A 21252-nucleotide genomic window follows, 5' to 3' on the forward strand; every position below is an offset into this window, starting at 1 on the left:
TGAAGACATAAGATTACCGGTACACATCCTAGACACTGCATTTCTTAACAAAACATTCAAGTACCTAGAAAGTTCTCAAAGTTTCAAAAATAGCTTTAGACATAAAAAAATCCAGACTCAGCAAGCTGAGAAACAGTCAAGCATAGCTGACAGATGTTAGACTTTTGTTGACTGCATTCAGCCTCCCTGGCAATAAACTGGTAGATATCTGGAAAAATGCAAAAATTGTCAAAATCACAGCAATGCTTAGCAGCACCAACTCTTCTGAAATCTTAAAAGTTCTTGTTGGAGAAGTTTGCCTCTTAGAATAGTGAAATTTGCCACATGCTTCAGTGAAATGACAATGAAATTAACTGAATTGCTATTTGTGACTAGGATTCTAACACAGCTGTATCATCTAGGCTGCTAGGCTGGACGTGACTCTGGGCAGCCTGGTCTGGTGGTTGGTGACCCTGTACATAACAGGGAGTTGAAACTAGATGATCATTGTGGTCCTTTTCAACCCAGGCCATTCTGTGATTCTATGATTTACGATTCTAATCTACTCCAAGGCCAGCCTAAGAGTCCAAACACACAATATAAAGATATCAAACTCTATCACATGCTTTTTCACTGGACATGAGATCATGGACATCAGGTCATCATGCAGGTGCATACAGAGAGAGCAGGGGCAGGGCAATAGTGAGCTCCTCCACACTACATAGGCTGAGTAAAACCACAACTAGTAGCTCTGATATCAGCCCACTGCACCCCGAGGCTCAGCCCATGGTGCAGAGATGAGGATCATAACATATAAATAGATAAAAGAAGCTACAGTGTGGAAACCCTCTGTTGTGCACACAGAGGAACAACTCCAATGCAATGCTTTCATTTGCAGTGAACATGCAGCTATATTTCATCAGGAATGAAAATATGTTTCCGGCATTCCAGCTCTCTACTAAATTAGACACAGATGATGGAGATTTTTTTCCAAACATATGGAAGACAACGCAGCTGAAATCTCAGCTGGGCCTTGAGAGATCCTGTACGTAAAGCACTAAGCTTTCTACAGCACAAAAGACATCTAGAAGGCTACTACTGTGCTTTCACTCTGTACTGTGATTTAGGATGATATTATGAGACTGTTAAAAGAAAGTAATAGAAACCTTTCAAGTGCCCTCAAAGTCAGATGTCTGTGTGTCATGTATCTGGACAACTTCTGCTTTCAATGGAAGCCTGATCTCTACTTCAAAGAGAGGAAGTTAGGCAAAAAGGGAAAGAATGTACACCTAAGTGCTGTCAGCTCCAGGAAACTCAAGACCAAAGGGCCATATCCATCACTTTCCCAACACTCTAAAGACACACCAAGGACTACAAGATACTCAACCAACAGCAACTGAAGACCCAAGCTCTTGCATTCCTCCATCTCTGCCACCAGTTTATGATCTTTGCTCATTTAATTATTTGAATAATCACAGCATAGAAACATGAATTCTGCACATACATTGCTATATAACTTCTGATTGCTGCAGTCAGCAGCTTCAACACTTGGGATCTTCCAAAGTAAAATGGAAATTCTGCATGTGATATCTTTCTCTGCTACTTTCTGCATGTTTCAAAATTTCCTATGAACACAACAGGATGGTGTTTTGCAGGAAATGCCTGAAACATTCTCAAAGGAGCACCCATTTCTGGCTCGAGAGTCACAGAAGATTTGTGAATGGACTTAAAGATAAATGATTTACCACAGGATTTCCATGCAACCAAAAACTTTGGTGTTGAAATAGTATTAAATACTTCACTAGGACTATTGACCAGAGTATGATGAATAGGACTAGGCCAGAGGGTTATTGAGCTAGCCATGCAGAGCTCTTCACACAATGACATGATTTCTCTATGTGTATGTATATACATACACACACATGCATATATACACCAAAGATGTTGGGTGTTAGCAAAGTTTTCCTATTCTAGTACTGCTGGTGCACATACCATTAAAAAACACACACTGTAAGCAGATGGCTTGTCTACAAGGTCCTTTGCACACAAAGTTTAAATCTTTTGTGCTGGAGGGAGAAGAGTGCTCTAAATTGAGTTTCTACAAGCAGTTTTCAAAGTGCACTTCTCAGTAGTCTTACCACAGATGGAATTTTCACCTACGGACAAACAGCTACCTTTCAGCTATCAGGTTAAGACATAGAACTGGCACCATGAAGGACAGTGTAATAGAGTACTCCAGCCCACACTAAAATGGATTGTTTTTCTCAAGGAAGTCACTAAATGAGCTAAGAATGAACCTGTCTCACAATCTAAGATTTGTCTGCTATCCCCAGAGGGCATTTTGATTTGCAACCCTATAGCAATATAGACAGTATTACCACTGTCACAGTTGCACAGATTTTTGAAGCAGCAGATGCAGTAAGTGGGTCAACATCAGAGAATTTTTCAATGGACTTGTCACTGAAAAAATCAGGCACGGGACAAAAGTGAACACAAAGATATACAGCCTCTCCCTGTTTTAAATTGTTTTTCCAACCTTTAAACACTTATGAATCATTTAGTAGGAGTCTGAAAAAGGTACTTAAGAGAAACACTTAACTTTCCCTGTGATGTTTGCTGCAGATAACAAATTCTGCAAGATAGAACCATGAATACAACAAAGGAACTGAGGAACAAAACACACACATCAATTTTAGAGCCTGGTCATCATCTGTTCAACCCGGAATCCATCACAGAACAAGAATCAAGTCCTCTCTGAAGAGATCTACTTTTGCCAGGAGGACAAAATGAGTCTAACAACCAAACTAAAATTGACCCTACACATCCAGAGTCTACCACCAGCGCATCATCACACAAATCACAAGAGGTGACTCAAAACAGAGAAAACATCACAGCCAGCTCTTTCAGCCTAGAAGAGAATGAGACAGCAGTAGGAAAAAGAAAAAGATAGCTCTTTCATAGTATTATAGAGGCAATTTTTACACATGATTTTAAACGAGTCACAATATAAGCAAAGTAGATATTTATCATGTTGATTACTTGATGCTGATACTTGGCAATAAATCTTTGTGTGATTTACTGTCAAATTCATGTATAAGCTCAACTACACATAACAGTTTGAGAAGATGAATAGCATCATTTTAAGGTTGTTAAAGCACAATTATGATCATACTCCAATCCATACCGAAGTTTCAGCTTCACATTCCAAACCCCATACCTTTCTGAATATCATCTCTTTTCAAATTTGATTTCAAGTCTGGCTTTTCATTAAAACCGATGATTTAAGAAACATTCTACTACATGAAAATTCAATACAGAGTATTATTACTTACATTAGATACTGTTTTACAATACATACTGAAAAACAAGCAACTTCATTCTAGTTTAAAACTAAATATATTTATCCCAGTAACAGTCACAATTACACAAATGAGCATTTTCTGGTGGGTCTTCAAGAAAGTGGTTGACCAGCCCCATTGCATACAACACCCAAAGCAATATTGCACAGCTCCTAGAATTAGGAAACCAACAGCATTAAATGGTGGCAAACAGTTTCAATAATGCATCTTCTATGCAGACAGAACACTACCCTTATATTTGGTACACGGAGGCAGAAATCTGACCCTGTACCCGTGTCACACTTAATATGAAGGACTAAATCACAGTTTATCCCTTTTATTACTCAATTGAAAACCACACAAAGCAAAAGAGAAATAGAAGGAAACTGAGAAGATGTCACCACAGTGGACAGACAAAAGGAAATCTAGACACATCTGGATGTTATGAAAGCAACATATTTTCAACATGACTTTCCATTCTTCTATCTGGCAAATGTGTATTGTATGTGCTAAAACCTAATCCTGAGTTTTTTGAATTACAGTTCAGAAATACAAAATACCCCAGAAGAACGGGCAAGCTTTTCCTGGTGAAAAACATGATGAACAGCATAGCACAAGATGAAAAATGTTTTAAAAGGAATAGATTTCAATACATTATTCCAAAACAAAGCTGCTCTAATACCTTCCATGCAGTTCGATGTACAGTTATACTTGTGCAGAAGAAGGAAGGGCACAAGCAGCTCTCACAGCAGTATAACACCTCCTGAGAGACTGCTGCAGAGCCTGGGGTACCCCAGCAGAGATCTCATATCTGGATTTGGAGAAGCGTCCATCCAGAATGCACCTCAGGACCCCAATTTTCACTCAAGCAACCCTGCAATGAAGGTTATTCCATGCAAACATTTAAAGCTTCAGTCTGCAAAGCAAAGCCTTCACAAGCTGTTTTGGCATCCCTAAAGAATATGGTCATTTGGAAGCGATGAAAGATTTTACACAACTCAGACTTAGTCCAAGCTACTCCAGAGTTTTCCTTTCGATCCTAAGGAAATGGTCGCTCTTGGATTGCATTGTAACTTCAAGATGTAAAAGATTATTTGATTCTCAAGAGAAGCACAGGAATCACTTTTGATAGCAAAAGAACAAAGGATACATTTATTTCAGCCTATTTCTTGCAAGAAATCCACATTTTGAAAACGCATTTTGTCTTCTCTAATTAAAATAGTCTGAAAGGAATATAAAGTGTACATAGATCTCTCTCCATTACTGTTTCCTAACAGCAGTAATGTGTAACAAATTATTTCCAAACTTTCTTTCCAATTAAATCTGAAAAATAATAAATCATACCAACATATTAGCAGCTTATTTTGGGTGTTTGATTTTTCTCACTGGAGACAGAGACAGCTTGGAAGGCACTCAGAGCAGAGGAATGAAGATGAGTATTTGGTTGTACTGATACCGTGACAGCCAAGAAAAGAAGACAAAACATTCCACAGATGTTTGGAGGGTGCAAATAGCAAGAAGAAAACAACTTAAAGGGAAAGATGACAAACATTGATGCACTGAGGCAGGAAAGGCAGTGGTTCATGAAGTACATCAGCCATGTCTATTGGCAGCTGTATAAATCAGTGGAGTCATCTTCCCACAGCATGTGCGAGCAAGCAAACGCTGCCTCTTTCAGGTAGCGGAAATAAAAACCATGCTCCATGTCTCAGCAAAAGCCCTCCTGCATCTCTCCACTGCTTCAGAGCAAGAAACACAGGCATCGTGGGCACAAGTGCGGTTACTTTTTCCATGCTCCACCTTCACCCATGTAGAGACTAAGAAAAAAAAAATGCTCGTATTCACACAACTTGATGATCCTGACAACTACAATACCATAAACCCAAAGCTTTTGTGACGATCCCATATGTAAACACATATATTCTACAAATAGGATTCTTTTACTGTTTACCAAACAATCTCCTAGTATTGCTACAGCCAATTGTTTAAGTTTCCCAGAGGTTTGAGATTTGCATGGTTTCTCATCAAGATCACAATTTTAAATGTGGTTCCAGTGTTACACAGCAGTTCAGGTTAAAGCATTTTAGTACTCCTCACTGCTAATTATTTCTATGGCCTAGATAAGAAAAAAAACAAGTCAAAATTATTTGTACAATGTTTTGTACAAAGACGATGGCAAACCTGCACAGGTTAAAACATCTTTGAGCACTGAACCCAATCCCTGCCACAAGCAAGCTGCCAAGATATCACCAGCCACAACTGGGGCAAGTGCTCCAAGTCCCATGCTAAGAGCTGCTGTGAGGGGAAGGGATGTTCAACAGTTCCAGCAAAGTGCAGTTGATCATGGAGCTCATCCCAAACACCTATTGATGCACAGGTATGCTCCCCGAATACGTACAAACATAATTTATTCTGGCCCACTGTAGGGAGGGGCTGTAGTGAGCACCAACTTGTACGTAGTTTTTGAAGACATGTACACTTGGAAACTTCTTTGCCTTCTGGTATCACAAAATAACTTTCTACTCATTTACTCAAAATTTGCTAACCCTGCACAGCCACAGAAGAGCAAATGAAAATCTGGCTCTCCAGAAGAATGAGAAATTAGCTCTTATAGCATTCATATTTAGCCATCACAAAAGCTTGCAAAAGTTTATTGTATCGCAACAATAAAACATTTCTGAAGAACAGCTTCTCTGTATTAGCTGTAGAAAACAACAGCAGCACTAGCATAACTATGCAAAAAAAGCAAAAAGTTATCCTGTAGACCTTAGCTCTAATTACTACTGAATAAGGAGTGAGACATTCACAACATATTTCACAACTTGCTATGCTTAAGCCTATTTGTATGCCTTTTAAAATGTTGCAACATACACAAAACGAGAATAGGAAATTAAGGACTACCCACTAAAAAGAGGATTTCATTTTAGGCATAGCTCAGAAGAGCTGGCAGCTTCAAGTTCAGCAGCTTGCCATTACACTGAAGACGATTCACAAGGCACTGCAGCAGGGAACATCTGTAATCACTTAATTCATTTCACTTCTTTGTTCCCCCACCCAACACAGCATTTTTGTGAAGTGCCACCCTGAGCTATTCAAAGTTTTCATGAATTCGGCAGTCAGATAAAAATCTAGAGTTGCTCTTGCTTGTACTTGATGTTTGTGATCAATAACATGATCCCATGTCTGTTCCCTGACTGATAGAATTATTTTTCCTGCAATCATTCACTTGCAGATTGTTCACATTTATCACCTCCTTCCCACAGATGCCTTACAAAGTTGAACAGCTGCACAGATACGGACATTTGTGCTGCCCAACGACGAAGCATGGCTATTAGCAACAAGCAAACACACTGAAGACGTGCAGCTTGGGCAAACTGAAGGGGTTTGAAAGCCTAGAGAACCATGGCAATTACTCATTTTTCTTCCACACAGACTTATTTTTCCCCTCGCCCTGCCGATGACATCATTCTATTTACACATCTCATCTGTACAGACACAGAATAAGGTATGTCTAAACACAGTTCAGCAGCACTGCTCCAAGAGGCAGTGATTCAACACCCTGTTCTTCCTGTAACACTTCTCTCACATCCCACAGCCAATTCGCAATGGCCAAGTTGGTAGATCCCTACTCTGTACATCACACCCAATTACTTCTGCTCCAGGCCAGGCTGGATGTGGCTCTGGGCAGCCTAGTCTAGTGGTTGGCAACCCTGCATATATAGCAGGCGGTTGAAACTAGATGATCATTGTGGTCCTTTTCAACCCAGGCCATTCTATGGTTTTATGATCTCGTTCCAACCAGGGCAAATCCATGGGGTTTTCTCAGCAACATGGGGCAGACCAGAAGGTGACAGAAAATACATGGGCACAAAAATGCTAAGGCTATAGAGAAGAACATTTCTAGAAACTATCAAGAAGTACCTGTTGCTAAACACACAGCAACACAGCATCATACATCAAGCTGATATCTGAAGATTCCATTTGTTAGCTGCAAAAACGTAAATAAAGTAGTAAAAAACTCGCAAGGCAAAAGTTAAGCCTAGATGCTACCAGCAGAAACTGAATAGCAACAGGCCCTGGGCAACAGCTTCAGGGTCTCCAAGCCAAAGTAGCTCTGACTTTTCCACAAACAAACAAAAACAAGTGCAGGAAAAAAAAAGTCACTGTTCCCTTTTGGTGGGCTCCTTGACTGAGAAAAACCTGTTTAACAAGTGAATTCAATACTAACCTCTGTGGTAAGACTGAGGCTTCTCCCCCTCACTTTTTACTGTCCACTGCAACTTCAGAGGCCACAAGACTACTCAGGAGGCTATCTCATGAAACTTTTCCAAATCCTCCACATCCATTTCCTGCTTCAAAAAACTCACAGCTAAACCAACCAGTCATCCTAACATTACAATGGATTGCCAAGCCCCTTCATGCATGCTGCTGTCCCAGGACAGGGAATAATTGCCCTCCATTCTGCTGGAAACCAATACCCTTCTGACAGAAACCTGGGCAGAACCAATTCCTTCTCATATCAGTTTTAAGCCAAAACACAGTCCCTTTCTTGAGAGATCTTTCAGCACCACCAAAAATATCACAAGTTGCAGTTTAAAGATACTCTCTAAAGAGCTCTATAAAATTTTAATAGGCTAGTTAAAAGGGGAAGAAATAGCAGGATCATGTCATGATTTCCACGGTATTTTACTTTTTCCTATCTTAAGAGCCTTGAAAAATCATACAAATGACAAATTAGCCAAAACACATCATCTTTTTGTTCTGCTGTGAGTTCCAGAGCAGGCAGTTTGCTCCTATCAGTTTCCAAGTGATGTGTCAAGGCATCCAGGCTAGGAGAGCCATTCAAGTCTTCTGGCTTTTAAATACATCCAGAAAGCTTGTTTAACAAGCCTATTTGGCACTAATTTATTTCTTTTTTCCAATAAGTCATCTTTTCAGTTTTGTGATAAGACTTCCACCTGTCATTGTTAGTCCTCCACACTAGATGCCAAAGAAACTGTGCTCCTGCCTGCTTCTAAAACCCACAGCAAACTATATTTCCCAGGTGCCCAGAAGCACTCTCAACTTGTTTTTGAGCTCCTCTACATCCTGTGTTTAAGCCTACCCATGAACTTCACACTGACCTAAAAAGGACCTTGTGACAACTCAGTTTCTGAGCTAACACCTTTTAGTCTGCACAAATTCTTTTACCTGCACTGTTATACCACAGCCAGCATTCAAGAAGTGCTGGCTGAAGCTGTCAGGATTTCCTCAAAGAAGGGTTTTAGACATGCTTGCTATTTGGCTTCCATCCTTCTAGGCAATTCCACAATACCATCAGTTACTCGCAAGTGTGTGCAACACTCCATTCCCTGAAATCATGAGAAGGTGGATCACAAGTGATAACAACCTTACGTACTGACATAAACCAAAACCTACTCTATCTTACCTACTGACCTACCCTCAAGAGCACTGGGTGGGTAAATGCAGGCCTTTCAACTCTAGCTGCATGTCATAATTTCTGAACAGCATAATTTCCACATAGGCAGGAGAGGAACAGCAGACAGTACAACTTCACCTACAGCATCCTAAAGTTCTACCGTATCAGGCGAGGAGGTTTAACTGATAGTCAAAAAAGTAATTCTTGCTGGGAATCCCAAACCAACTAAACTTATACGGTAATTGCCTGACTAGCCTAAAAATTCCTTCATCAGAAGATGTAGTTAACATATCCCGGTTTTATTCTGTGAGTATGCCACAGTTAAAATAGACCAAAAGGGACCATTCTTGAAGCAAAATTGTACTGTTTTTCTTTTACCCTATCTCATCTACCCATTCATCCCAGACTTAATTGCTTAAAAAAACAACAGTGGACAACAAATTGTCTCTCAAGATGAAGAGGCGGTGTGTGCCAGGCATACTACAGAATACTACAGGACTTCATAGAGTTTGGTAGCATGCAAATACAAGTTCTTTGGGATACAAAGATTTACATTTAATGGGAATTATCACAGCGCTTTGAGTACTTCAAGGCTACATTAACTAAGATGCACACAAACCATACCTCACAAGGAACATCTGACCCCCAGCTAGGGATGAAAGGAGCAATGAGGCCATGAATCAGTAAGGTATGCAACTTCATATTCACATTAGAATGCTATTTAAGGCAACATGGCAGAAGAAACTGAACAGCTCACTGGTCTGTCAGACAGAGCAGTCTATCATGTGACACCTCCAAGGTTCATAACAAATGAAACTTTTAACATGCTGGACTTTTCCAACAAGAAGTACAAAAAAATTCAAATAAATGAAATCAAACCGCTCCACAATAAGATGTTATCACAAATATCACACTTAGCCTCTACTCTACCCCAAAAGCCACACTGTACAAAGATATGTTGTGTAATTTCTGGCATAAGAGGAGAAGTATTGCCAAACTTCAAGTACCTTCATGAGGGAGAGGTATGACAGACCAAAGGCAAAGTCTCATTTCATCCATGTTGAGCGCCGTAAGCCTGGCCAGGACACAGAGCTGAAAACCCAAGAGAATTCTGCTTCTTAATTACATCCTGCACTACCACAAAGGTGAGCAGAGCTACCAGATCTCACAGGACACGTTTCAGCTAAGAAATTCTCAAACCTCAACTTCTGCATGTATCAGCACAACCCAATTGCTCTGCCTACAGTCCAGCAGTACTATCAGCCTGTAAGCACAATCAGATTGGTTCACTGCTTGCCCTACCTGTGCACAGCAGTGCCTCTCTGACACCTGCCCATTTTTCAGATCCTCAGAAAAGCAGCTGAAATGCCACTCAGGCTTGCTCATATCCCTCAGCACCACTGCTCGCAGCCCGTTCTTCCAGTTTTCCTCCTACCACTGTAGCAGCATGACCTTTTCATTATTGTTTCCTTGCCCTGGACTCATTCAGTTCTTGGTATAATAGCACAAACTAGAAATCATTTCCTTTACTGGCTATTTCCATTAGGTATTGTACACTATTTCATCACTACATACTGGACACTTACGGAGCAACAGTAATGAACGTGTCCTTGTGGCTAGAAATGACACCATTTTCTATTACTCCCTAAGAAAAGGAAGAAAAGAAAAAAAACTCACGTCTCAAAGCCTTTCTGCTCACACCGGGCGATGAATACCTCCGAAGCAGTGTCCCAGGAGTGACAACATCAAATAAGGTACAGACATCTGACGGGAGCCTCGGCATTTAGAATTCTTTCTCCTGATGCTAGCAGAGGATCACCCTGATGCTAAACTCCTGTTCTGCAGTTCTCCAGTTGCCAAGGGCAGGTATCGGGTGCTGCGATCCTGCATTGTACAGCTCTGCTGCGTGAAAGCTTAATCTCGTTATGTGATAAATGGTCTTGACACTGAACGTGCCATGTGGCGCACACACAACTGCCTGCTTTAGTCCCTTCCCTGCGTGAGTCCTGCACAGCAAAGGGCAGCACCACAGCTGATGCTGCATGTAGTAAATCCTAAGTAACAGCTGACCAGACCAGAGTTGAACTGTCACAGCAAGCAAGCAGAATTGCTTGCAACATCAATGTTGGGATATTGTAAATTCTTCAGAATTAGTCAGGTTTCCCAGATGCAAACTCATGGTTGACTTGCTACAGAACAGACCCCTCAAAGGGAAAATAATGAAAAAAGTCTTGCCACAAGCAAGATGAGGGTTTGCTGCTGGTTGTATTTTCATCCTGGCACATCACGTAACACATATGAAGTATTCCCGCAGTAAGGGACTACTCTGCTCTTTCACATCAGTTCATGCACATAGAGCACAACCTTCCAAATCATTAAACACAGCTTCTGAAGCCAGCCCCATAGTTACTTCCAGAATGAAAAAGCACTGTCAAAACAGCTGCAGTAATGTTTCCCCACATTGCACCCCCCACTGTCCCTAGTCAGGAATTCCTGACCGCAAGAAACCTTTGTTTCACGTCCCAGTTCACTCATGGACAGCCTATACCCATTTACTCCTGCATTACCATCTAAACTAACAATGCCTTCCCACTTTCACTAGCTTACATAAAAGCCAGTTCTGATTCCTTCATACAGACAAGCTTAAACAGATAATGGAGCAATCTAAAAGCGCCTAGTCCCTTTTGCTTACAAACAGATAAATGGTTTTTGCCTTCAGCTTTCAGTATTCGAAGCTATGACTTGTGGCAGTGCCTTCTTAAACCTCCTTGCTGTTCATTCAGGTGTCCTTCGTCAGAAAAACCCTAGGAAAGCCTGCTAGCGTAAGTCCTTGATCTCTACTTGTACAAATATGTGCTATTTTAAATACCATTTTTCACACATTGATAGAGTGATTCCATTTGAGTGCTGTACCTGAAACTCTTCATCCCATGACAGTACAACTGAACAATACATTCAAGTATAAAACTAGTCTGCTTCATATTTTACAGCTATATCCCCTGAACCATGCTACTGCCCAGAGTGCAAGCATGTGAGCCATTAAACTCACTTGAAATCACATGGTTTTGATTACCACTCTCCATTTGCTTTTTTTTTTTCCCCTTTTTTTTTAACAGAGTTGAGCATCTAAGTCCATAGCTGCTACAAACTAAAGCAAGCTGACATTACTTGCATTAAATTATTTCAGAAATTTGGGCTTCAAGCCTCTCAAACCCTGTGGTAACGAGGACACATTTCATAACAGTTGAAAGTCCTTCTCCACGTTAATAATTGCTTACCTGCAGATGAATTCATTGACTTTTACCTAAACTGTGTTTTAAATGCAGCTTTCAAGTCTTTGGAATGCCATACAACAAAATTGTGTGCTTTTACTATTTTTAAAAATAATAAAATGAATGGCACTGCAAGTAAACCTATCTTACTGCAAATACTGAAGGGTATTTTCCCATACAAATAAAGAAAATTTGTTCTGAGCCTTACAACAGTTATTAATTTGCAAGGCAGTGTTGCTACTACATTTTTCTTTCCAAAACTTGATTTTTGGCCAAACTTCAGACCTATTATTGAATTCAACTTCTTGAGCAGGACTTCTCCCATTCACTTCTATACTCGACAAATTTCACATCAAAGTTATTCAGCTCAAAACACCATGTGCTCCAGCAGTGCTGATGATTAAGGTCCCCAATACTACAGGGAGCATCGTAACACCAACCCCATCTTGCAGATTTCACTTTCTAGGAGATTCCTTTCAGCTCCACTAAATGCAGAACCTAAGCAGGTTTTTCACTTGCAAGCCTAAGAACTCCCAGTCCTTTAAAAAAAAAAAAAAAAAAAAAAAAGAGTTGCATCACTGCCTCCAAGTCCCAAAATAGGTCTTCTGACACCTTTATTTATCTTAATGCTTAAAAGAAACTAGGAGGGGAAAAGAAGAAAAGTCTGTGGGAGCAGCTGCACAAATATTGCAGCTGCCAGAGACAGAGCTACTCTCCAGCATCCAGATTTCATGTTTTGTGTTGTGCAATACACTTTGCAGTCGATAACCACAGTGACTTCGCATCCACGTGACACAGGGTTTTGATCTCAGTTGTGGCCGTGAGACAAAAAGCTCCACGCACAGCCACCAGAAAACAACACACTCAGGTCTGTGTGCCTAGAGAGTAGTTGGACATCCAGAGGCTTAGGGGAAATTCCCAGACATGAAGGTTATAGAACAAATACACTGCTTGCTGTGACTTCATGTGGACAAACACCTTGAAACTATCATAGAAAGCAAAGTTCCTTATGGTACAAGGATTTACATGAACTTTTTTCTCAACATGCTTCAAATCAATAAAAGCTCCTACCCATCCTAATGCCCACACATTTCCCACTGAAGAACAGCAAGCGATCCAGGACAGCAAGAGTCTATGCCAAGCTGTCTGCTGCAATCATTCAGCTTCTTCAAACAAGCAGCAAAAATATCAGGTTATTTTTCTCCCAGTTAATGAACTTTCAAACAAAACACAATTGTGACAACAAACAGCAGCTATGATGGGCCAAAATCATCCCTGCAGCCCAGCATGCTACCTTGGGCTGAAGTTTAGTTCTCAGTAACAAGCAGAACTAATACAAGCACAGGATGTCACTCTCAACTAGCTACCCCCTTAAACTCTAGGTTTTCCCCTTACTAACCACAACTTTTTCCAGCAAGTATTTGTGCATCTGAATTATACTTTAAGTCTTACGTGGACACAGTCCTACCTCCTATTTCTTGCAAACCCACCACTCCTGCTCTTAAGATATATCCCTCTTAAGGCTCCTGTACTGGTAGAAAAGTTACCTCTTCTCTCAGGTAAGCAGCAATAGGGCAAGAGGGAATGGCCTTAAGTTGCAGCAGGAGAGATTCAGGTTGGATATCAGGAAACATTTCTTTTTAGAAGGAGTGGTGAGACAGTGGCACAGACTGCCCAGGGAGGTGGTGGAGTCACCATCCCTGGAGATGTTCAGGAACTCTGGAGATGTGGCAGTGAGGGGCATGGTTACTGGGCATGTTGAGGATTTGGGGGTTTGGTTGGACTGGATGAACATTTTCAACCCTAATGATTTTATGATTATTATTCTATAAAATTGCCTGTTCACCCTCCCGATGCCAATCAAGATTTTTAGCTTCTGTAGAACTTCACGTCTGCTCCATTTGGCAGGCAAAGATCAGCAATCCAGTCATACTCCCAACTGCTCTAGAAGAGACAGCAAAGGTAGGAAAAGGACAGGAATTAACCAGTTAATTCTTAGAAGCAAACGACACAAAAAAACCTCTCTCCTAAAGATGCACTTTTCTTAACTGACATGACACTTAACTGCACAGAACTAAACATAGGAAAAAAGAAAAGCATTTCATCGCAAAAAGCTGTATAAACACTGCCAAAGGAATTCAACTCAAGTTGTTGAAATTTGGTCTTGTTGGGCCACAGCATGTAGAAGCCCCTCTAAATGAAACTATACTGCAGTGATCAGAACAAGTTTATTAAAGTTAACAGCATCATGCTCCTTCAATACCCCCAGCCTGGTGAAGAGTGGCATTTTGATCAGAAAGGCCTAACAAAACCAGAGCTGGGCTGGACAAACAGAACGAGCTCAAACAGTTAACAGGTAAATTGCAGACCGTGACTGCAAATGAGACACTGTCTCAGTGCAGGTGGTTTGCAGTCTCAGGGGAACTCACTTATTTCACTGCTTAGCCAGTGGCTTAGAAGTAGAAATAAGAACTGTGCAGCTGACAAGTAGCAGGGAAGTTGCTAGAGACAAACAGGAAAGGCAGCTGACAGCCACCAATCTGTGCATTCCTCTTCAACAGATGCACGAGTGGCAAAGAACTGACAACAGCTAACAGTGCTGAGGGTCTGCTCAACACAACCATCAGCATCACCACCAGATGATTTAATGAGGACAGAAAAAGTTACAATAAATCTTCATGTTGCAGCAGGACTGCACCTGAAGTATCGCTTCCAGTGAGAATATTCAAATGTTTAAGAGTGTTTCAGAGAACTGGAAAGTATTTCAAGAAATAAAGAACTGGAGAGTACATGGATGGAACTGGGTTTTCAACTTCTAAAAAAAAAAAAAATTCTGACAGTTTAAAGAGAATACATCCTTCACTTTTCTTCAAGTCTAACAGCTAACTGAGAGTGTGTTCACCCACAGGAGAGTTCACAAATGCCAGCCCAGTGCTACAGTTTAACTGCCACAATGTGCACCAGGAATTTTTAAGAAAGAAACTCAGGTCAAGCACTCCCCCACCTAATATATATAAAACAAAGTAGCAGCAGCTCCAGGAAGAAAGCATATTTCTAAAGGCCATTCGGTCACCATAAACACCAAGAAGCCTGCAGTGAAGACAGCTAAGTGTAATAGGATGCAAATCACTTCAAGCTACCCACTGTGAATTACAACTCTATTTTTCCCTGGTGTGTTTTAAAAATCACATACTGAATCAAGCAACAGGAGCTGAAGAGGTCCTGAGAGCTGCTATGTGCTATAGCTGCACCAAGAGCTCACAGGGGATTTCTGTTTCTTGTTACTTCAAGACACAACCTCATCAGAAGCCCAACCTATTACTTGGGAGGCAGTTCTCTTGAAGTGATCTCCTTTTCTATCTCTCTGAAGCCCATCTTCAGGACCAGGAGTTAAAGCTACCTTCACACACTTAGCCTTTTGTGTGCATGCATGTACTTAAAGTAGGGTTAACTTTGGAATTATCTCATTAAGGAATAGAAGCAGAGAAAAGTCCAAACAAAGAAAAAACACAGCTGGGAAACAAGGCAGCAAATCAAAGCAGCAGCAGACGACTTTAGACATCACGCATGAAGACACACAAGTTTGAAGCACATTTATTTTTAACACAACCCACAGCATCACACAGTGGAAGATACTTTTTGCAACAACAAAGCCTGCCACAACACAAGAATTTCATGGGAATGGGAGTTCAAACTTTGCTTTTCCCTTTGCCTGTAACTCTGCACAGCACTTAGCTGATTTCATAGAATGGTTTGAGTTGGAAGGGACCTTTAAGACCAACTAGTTCTAACCCCCTGCTATAGGCAGGAGCACCTCCCTCTAAACCAGGTTGCTCAAAGCCCCATCCAGCCTGGCCTTGAGTGCTTCCAGGGAGGGGGCCATCCACAGCCTCACTGGGCAACCTGTTCCAGTGTCTTACCACTCTCATAGTAAAGAATTTCTTCCTGATATCTAGTCTAAATCCACCCTCTTGCAGTTTAAAACCATTTCCCCTCATCCTGTTGCTACACGTCCTTATGAACGATCCCTCCCCAGCTTTTCTGGAGGAGGGAATTCTGGCACTTTGCTTCATACCTTACATAGATAACTCCCTTAACTCTTCACCCAAGGGGAACCTAATCCCTGGATACACAGAAAGAGTGTCACCATACAGATACAGAACCACACCACCACTGAAGCACTTAATGGCTTCATACCAGTTGATTTAATAGGAGTTACTGTCTTCTCCCAGCACAATTCAGATAAATATCACATAGATTCAGAGCATTGCCTCTATATTCATACAAGGAATTAATTTCGTTTCTTATTTCTACCTACACAAGACAAGGGCACCTACCCAAAAAAGACCATGCAGCTTATTTCCAGTTCTCTGTTGTGCAAAGTTTCTAACATCACATGCAGTTTATTTGCCGCTGAAAAAACACCCCCACGCCTCATCTGACAGCCTGCACGCACGATACTGGAAACAGACAAGTGTTCTGCACATCTCAAAACTAGAAGAAAAAAAGAAAACTGCTGCTTGATCTTAAAAAGAAATCTGCTCGGTAACTCTAAAATCTACTGAAGATTCCCTAACTCGTGGGCGATTACAGTCCAAATGCTCATCGTAAGTTTGTCCCAGCAAGCTTGTTATCTCTGAAAGCTTATTACAGACATTTACAAAAAAGAAAAGAGATGTTAAGACGAGTATCGCCAATCCAAAGACTAATATTAGCGCGGGGATGGCAGAACGCACAAAGGGCTCCTTCTGATATTGAGTCCCACGAGTAGCAGGATTGCACATCTTTCGCTCGCATCCCCCCGAAAGACACATCCCTCCCATCCGACGGAAAGACATGCTGCTGTCGGGTCTATGGGAAGGCTGAGAAGAGCAGCGCACAGCCGCACGGAACGCAGCACCCCTCGGCAGGGCAGAGCCACCAAGGACGCACCGACAGCTGCCGCCCCTCTGCCTGCTCGGCAGCAGTCGTTTGCCCACTGTACCACTCCGTTTTGTCACCCCGACGGAAATCACAGCCGCCCTATCTGCCCCGCTTCTAGCGGGAGCCCCACATCTGCCCGGCACGAGGGTTCCTACCTTCCGCAAGTAGGGTCGATGCTCTCCCCCATAAGCGTGGCGGCTCCCCGAGACAAATTCGGGAGCCGTGACAGCCGGGTTTAGCCCGCTCGCACTCGCAAGTTGCTCGTCTTTCCCCCTCTCGGCAGCGCTCGAAGACGGCTCCCTCCGGCCGCCCCTAAGGAAGCGGCCCAAGAAGTTGGGAAGAGCGACCGCGCTGCGGATGCGTGCACGCACAGCCCAGAGGCTGGAGCAGCCTCCCAGGGCCGGCCCTCAGACGCAGCCCGGGGTTTCACGTTTCATTGGCGGCTCCGGAGGAAGCCAGCCGCCTGCCCGCACATCGCTGGACGCGCCGCATCCCACCGCTAGCATCCCCTGCAGGGCTCGGACACGGCCGGAGCTACTCACCGCCGCTGCACAATTCGCCGGAGCCAGGCTCAAAGGCAGTTCCGTCTCCCGTGACACGCGTAGGAGACGGCAAGCGGATGCCAAACGCCATCACCCTAGGCAAATTTCTTCCTCTCCCACCCCAAGGGTTTTTCTGCGTGCAGTCCCTCTAGATAGCTAGACATGCTTCGGTGGCTGTGACCCATCTGTTCTGAGCAGCCTACAGCTCTGAGCTATGGAACAAGAGCTCTGCCCCACACAGACCGAACAAGGGTCTCCTTGGGACTGGTACACTCAAAGCAGTGTGCATTCTATGCAGGCTCGACTGATTCAAAAGAATTAGCTGATCATAGTACCTTTAAAAAGCACAGCACGACACCTCCAAGCCTGAGCAGGGGTCTAACATACTAAGCACACCTATGGCAAAGCCTGGCCCACTGCCAGCCACACAGCAGGCACAGTTGGTGGGGGGGTTGCATAGTGGAGCTGACAAGTCTATAGAAGAAACGGAAAAAGCCTTTATTCTCTACCCAAATTTCAGCTATTGTGCACGTGGACAGACCTAAAGTCACAGACTTCCCTCCTGCTACTCACCTCCTAAAATTCTTCTGGTCCCAGCTCCAATCTCACACCCCCAGCACAGCAGCACTAAAAAAAGTCCCAGCTACTACAGGAATTAGTCACAGCCTTTTGAAGGCAAGCAGTTTTCCAAGTTTCACTAGACTTGGAAGTTTTTAAATAAGTTATGAATATATTTATATACTGCAACATGCAGTAAGCTGCAGCTTTGCAACACGAATACCACTGATACGGAGTGGTTTCTGCTTCTAACATAGAAGTGTGTCGAGGTGTCTGGTTATCCATAGTGGATCTGATGGCTGAAATTACAACTCTTTATCCCTCCTATTCTTGGCAACTGAATTTCCAGCACAACTTGTAGCTTCACTCAACATCTTTGCATTTCTTAAGTGTTCTGGTTAGGCAGGACTAACATAGAACTCATGAAGTGCACATTGCAGAGCTAGTCAGAGGGGAGAAATCTTAATCTTTCCTTTCAAGTAAAGCCTTTCCTTCTCTTCCCTTCTGTACAAGTACTCAGAATAATGCAGTGTTTAGTTTGGATTCCAGTATTCAGCAGGGAATGTCTCCTAGTTCTATAAGAGCCCAAACACTTGTTTTTTTTTTTATCTAGCCTACTTCCTCCAAGTCTGGGCTGTTGAGTCTAGAGTTGTACCCAAAGCATTCTGAATAACAGCTGAGATTATACTGGACACACAGGAGGAAGTTGATTCAACCATGGCCTGACTGATGGTCACCCACACGTGAGTGTGCCAAGTCCTATTAACACAGTCTTCAGAACTGGAAAGCTGTCAGGAGCCATAGAATAGAGCTTTGATAGATATAGTGGGAATTTATAATGGCAGATCAACACAGAAATAGGGAAACAAGACAACAGGTTAGGTATATAAAAAAAGAAAACTTTTTAACTAATATCCTTGTTTCAGTCCCCAGCAGCTGCAAGATTTGAGTCTTTCACAAGACTGTTGCCAGGATCTCAGATTAAAGCCAAGTGTCGTAAAAAGCAGTTCTAATTTCCTCAACTCTTTCCAATATTGCTTTGAGATTATTTTGGAATTAGCCCTTACTAGCATAATCAGACTTCTTTCTCAGCCATAAAGCACATTTGGGCTTGCTGGGCAGGCAGAGGGGTAACTGACCTTGTTCCTTCAGTCAGAAGTACAAAGCAGAAGGACGTACAACCCTACAAGGGATAGCAGCGCACAGGAAGGAGCAAAAATAAAGAAATACTCTGCAGCCAAACAATTCTCAACCTGTTGGCACAGAACATTTTACCCCTCAACATTTTACTTCTTTGTTTCTGTATAGGATAAATCCTTTTGATCACTGCATTCCACAGGTTGCCTTCTTAAGCGACCAAAGAACTTGGTAAATAAAAGTAAGAGGAAGAAGGGAATCTTCTTAGAAGCTGAAGTTTGCTCACAGGTAAAAATCATTTTTCGGTCACCCATGCTGGAATGCTGACAGTGTAAAAAATATTTCTTCCTTTTTAAAAGTGAGACAGACCCATACTGCAGCACTTCTATTCTACCACACATTCCATAAACCTCTTCAGCTGTCCATTTTGCAGCTGCAGCAGCCTAGCATTGAAATGGACTCTGTCACAATAGAAAATGCTTGGTGCACAATCCTTGCACAGTTTGTTTTATGGGGAGTGATATCATGCAAGTTGAACCAGAAAATGCTTTGGTTTCGACAAATTGCACGCCGAACTGGCAGGAATGTCTGCCCCAAGACACAACACAGGGCAGAGCCCTGCCAACACAGCCCTAATCCTTCCCACCTCACTCACTTCCCCAGCACCCTTACTATGCTTTGAATTTGACTTCCACTCCCCTTCTCTCCCACATTATTTGTTCTCTCAGCCTCATGCAACAACTACAAGTGTTTTATGCTTTCAAGTTACGCAAACTGCTTAAACATTATACTTGGTGTTAGCTGATATCAAGAATTTGGAGAAGTTAACAACATGAAGGTCTAACTTCCTCAGCGAAATCAGTTTGTTTATCAGAAAAGTCATACTATCAACATGAGTGATTTCAATACGGATCAAAAACTATTTAGTCTCTTCCTTCCAGACTAGTATCTTGGAGTCCTTAGATACGAGTCATGAGCTGCGCCTTCAGTTAAAAAACATTGATAGGTAGTACACGGAATCTGAAAAGAGATTGAAACGTGCTGCTCAATGGCCCAAAAACTTAACATTATTTTAACATTGTTATTACTGTTTTTTTAACTGGTTAGTATAAACTCATGGTCTTTTTTCTTCTCAGATGAGATCCTTACATTTCCTCCAACTTAGAGCAATCAAGAAAGTCTGACACCCTACTTGCAGAACAACCAGTAACAAAGATAGTACAATATCACTGTGAGAAGACATAATATCTCAGCACATATTGCAACAAAAATATTGCACTGCTATACTCTGATATTCAAAAAATGCACTATAGGAACACAAGATCTCTAACAAGAAAAAACTAAGGATAGAAATTTGTTTTGTAGATGCATTTAAAACGTATGCACAAAGCATGCAGGTAGAACTTAATAGTGCAGTTATGCTCCTGGCCCAGCAAGCTTCTCTAGAAAGTGAAGACATGTTCTTATACATCAGCTGAAAACGGGAGCTCCATTTACATCACCTTCCAATAGACTAGATCGAAAAATAGAAACACCCACCCTGCAAAACAGCACTAAACTTACACAGAAAAAACAGTAGCCCGCACTGACCTCACTGTGGGAATAAATACATAAGAGGTAATGAATTTAGTAGTTACGCCAACAGGCAAGGAGCTCAGTAAAGCATCCTCAACGAAACTACAGAAGCATCACTACTTCTGCATTTTAGTCAGCTTTCATTAATGAGCATGTGTGTGAGCATGTGTGATGAGCAAACCAAAGTAGTGATGGAAACAAACAACTTATTTTCATGTTATTATTCAAGATTATTTTAGGTAATGGATCACCAAAGAGGGCTACTAAAATGCCTTAACTTCATCCAAGAGAGTCACTGCTATCAAGACTCAGGAAACGCTGTGCTCAGTTCTAAGGGACTGTGCAAACCATGCATATCACACCTTTTCACATGCATCCTTCTCTAGAGTGCCTTCTATTAAGTCTCACTAACAGCTCTTGCTGCACTTCAGCTTTAATGTTCATGTTATTCCTCTGTACTGCAAATCAGGTCTTAATACCTCTCTCATAGGATGCAGAATTAAACAAGC

The 21252-nt window shown here is 42.0% G+C and overlaps 1 protein-coding gene across 4 annotated transcripts in view; it reads right to left on the reverse strand.

The window, feature by feature from the left end:
- Window positions 1-21252, reverse strand: part of ARHGAP24 (Rho GTPase activating protein 24) — a 193763-nt gene that overhangs the window by 139498 nt on the left and 33013 nt on the right. The window contains exon 1 of one of the 4 annotated variants that reach the window (XM_085222543.1): window positions 17474-17594. The exons of 1 other annotated variant lie outside the window; for it this stretch is intronic. In XM_085222543.1, the coding sequence (XP_085078669.1) occupies window positions 17474-17564 (91 nt within the window). In that variant the 5' untranslated portion in view covers window positions 17565-17594. Of the gene's footprint in view, window positions 1-10413; window positions 10535-17086; window positions 17341-17473; window positions 17595-21252 lie in introns of those variants that run through there. 2 more of the 4 variants (XM_085222544.1, XM_085222542.1) reach the window with 2 other exon arrangements.

This window comes from Meleagris gallopavo, chromosome 4 (genome assembly GCF_905368555.1).
Source record: "Meleagris gallopavo chromosome 4, MGAL_WU_HG_1.1, whole genome shotgun sequence".
Lineage (NCBI taxonomy): Eukaryota > Metazoa > Chordata > Aves > Galliformes > Phasianidae > Meleagris > Meleagris gallopavo.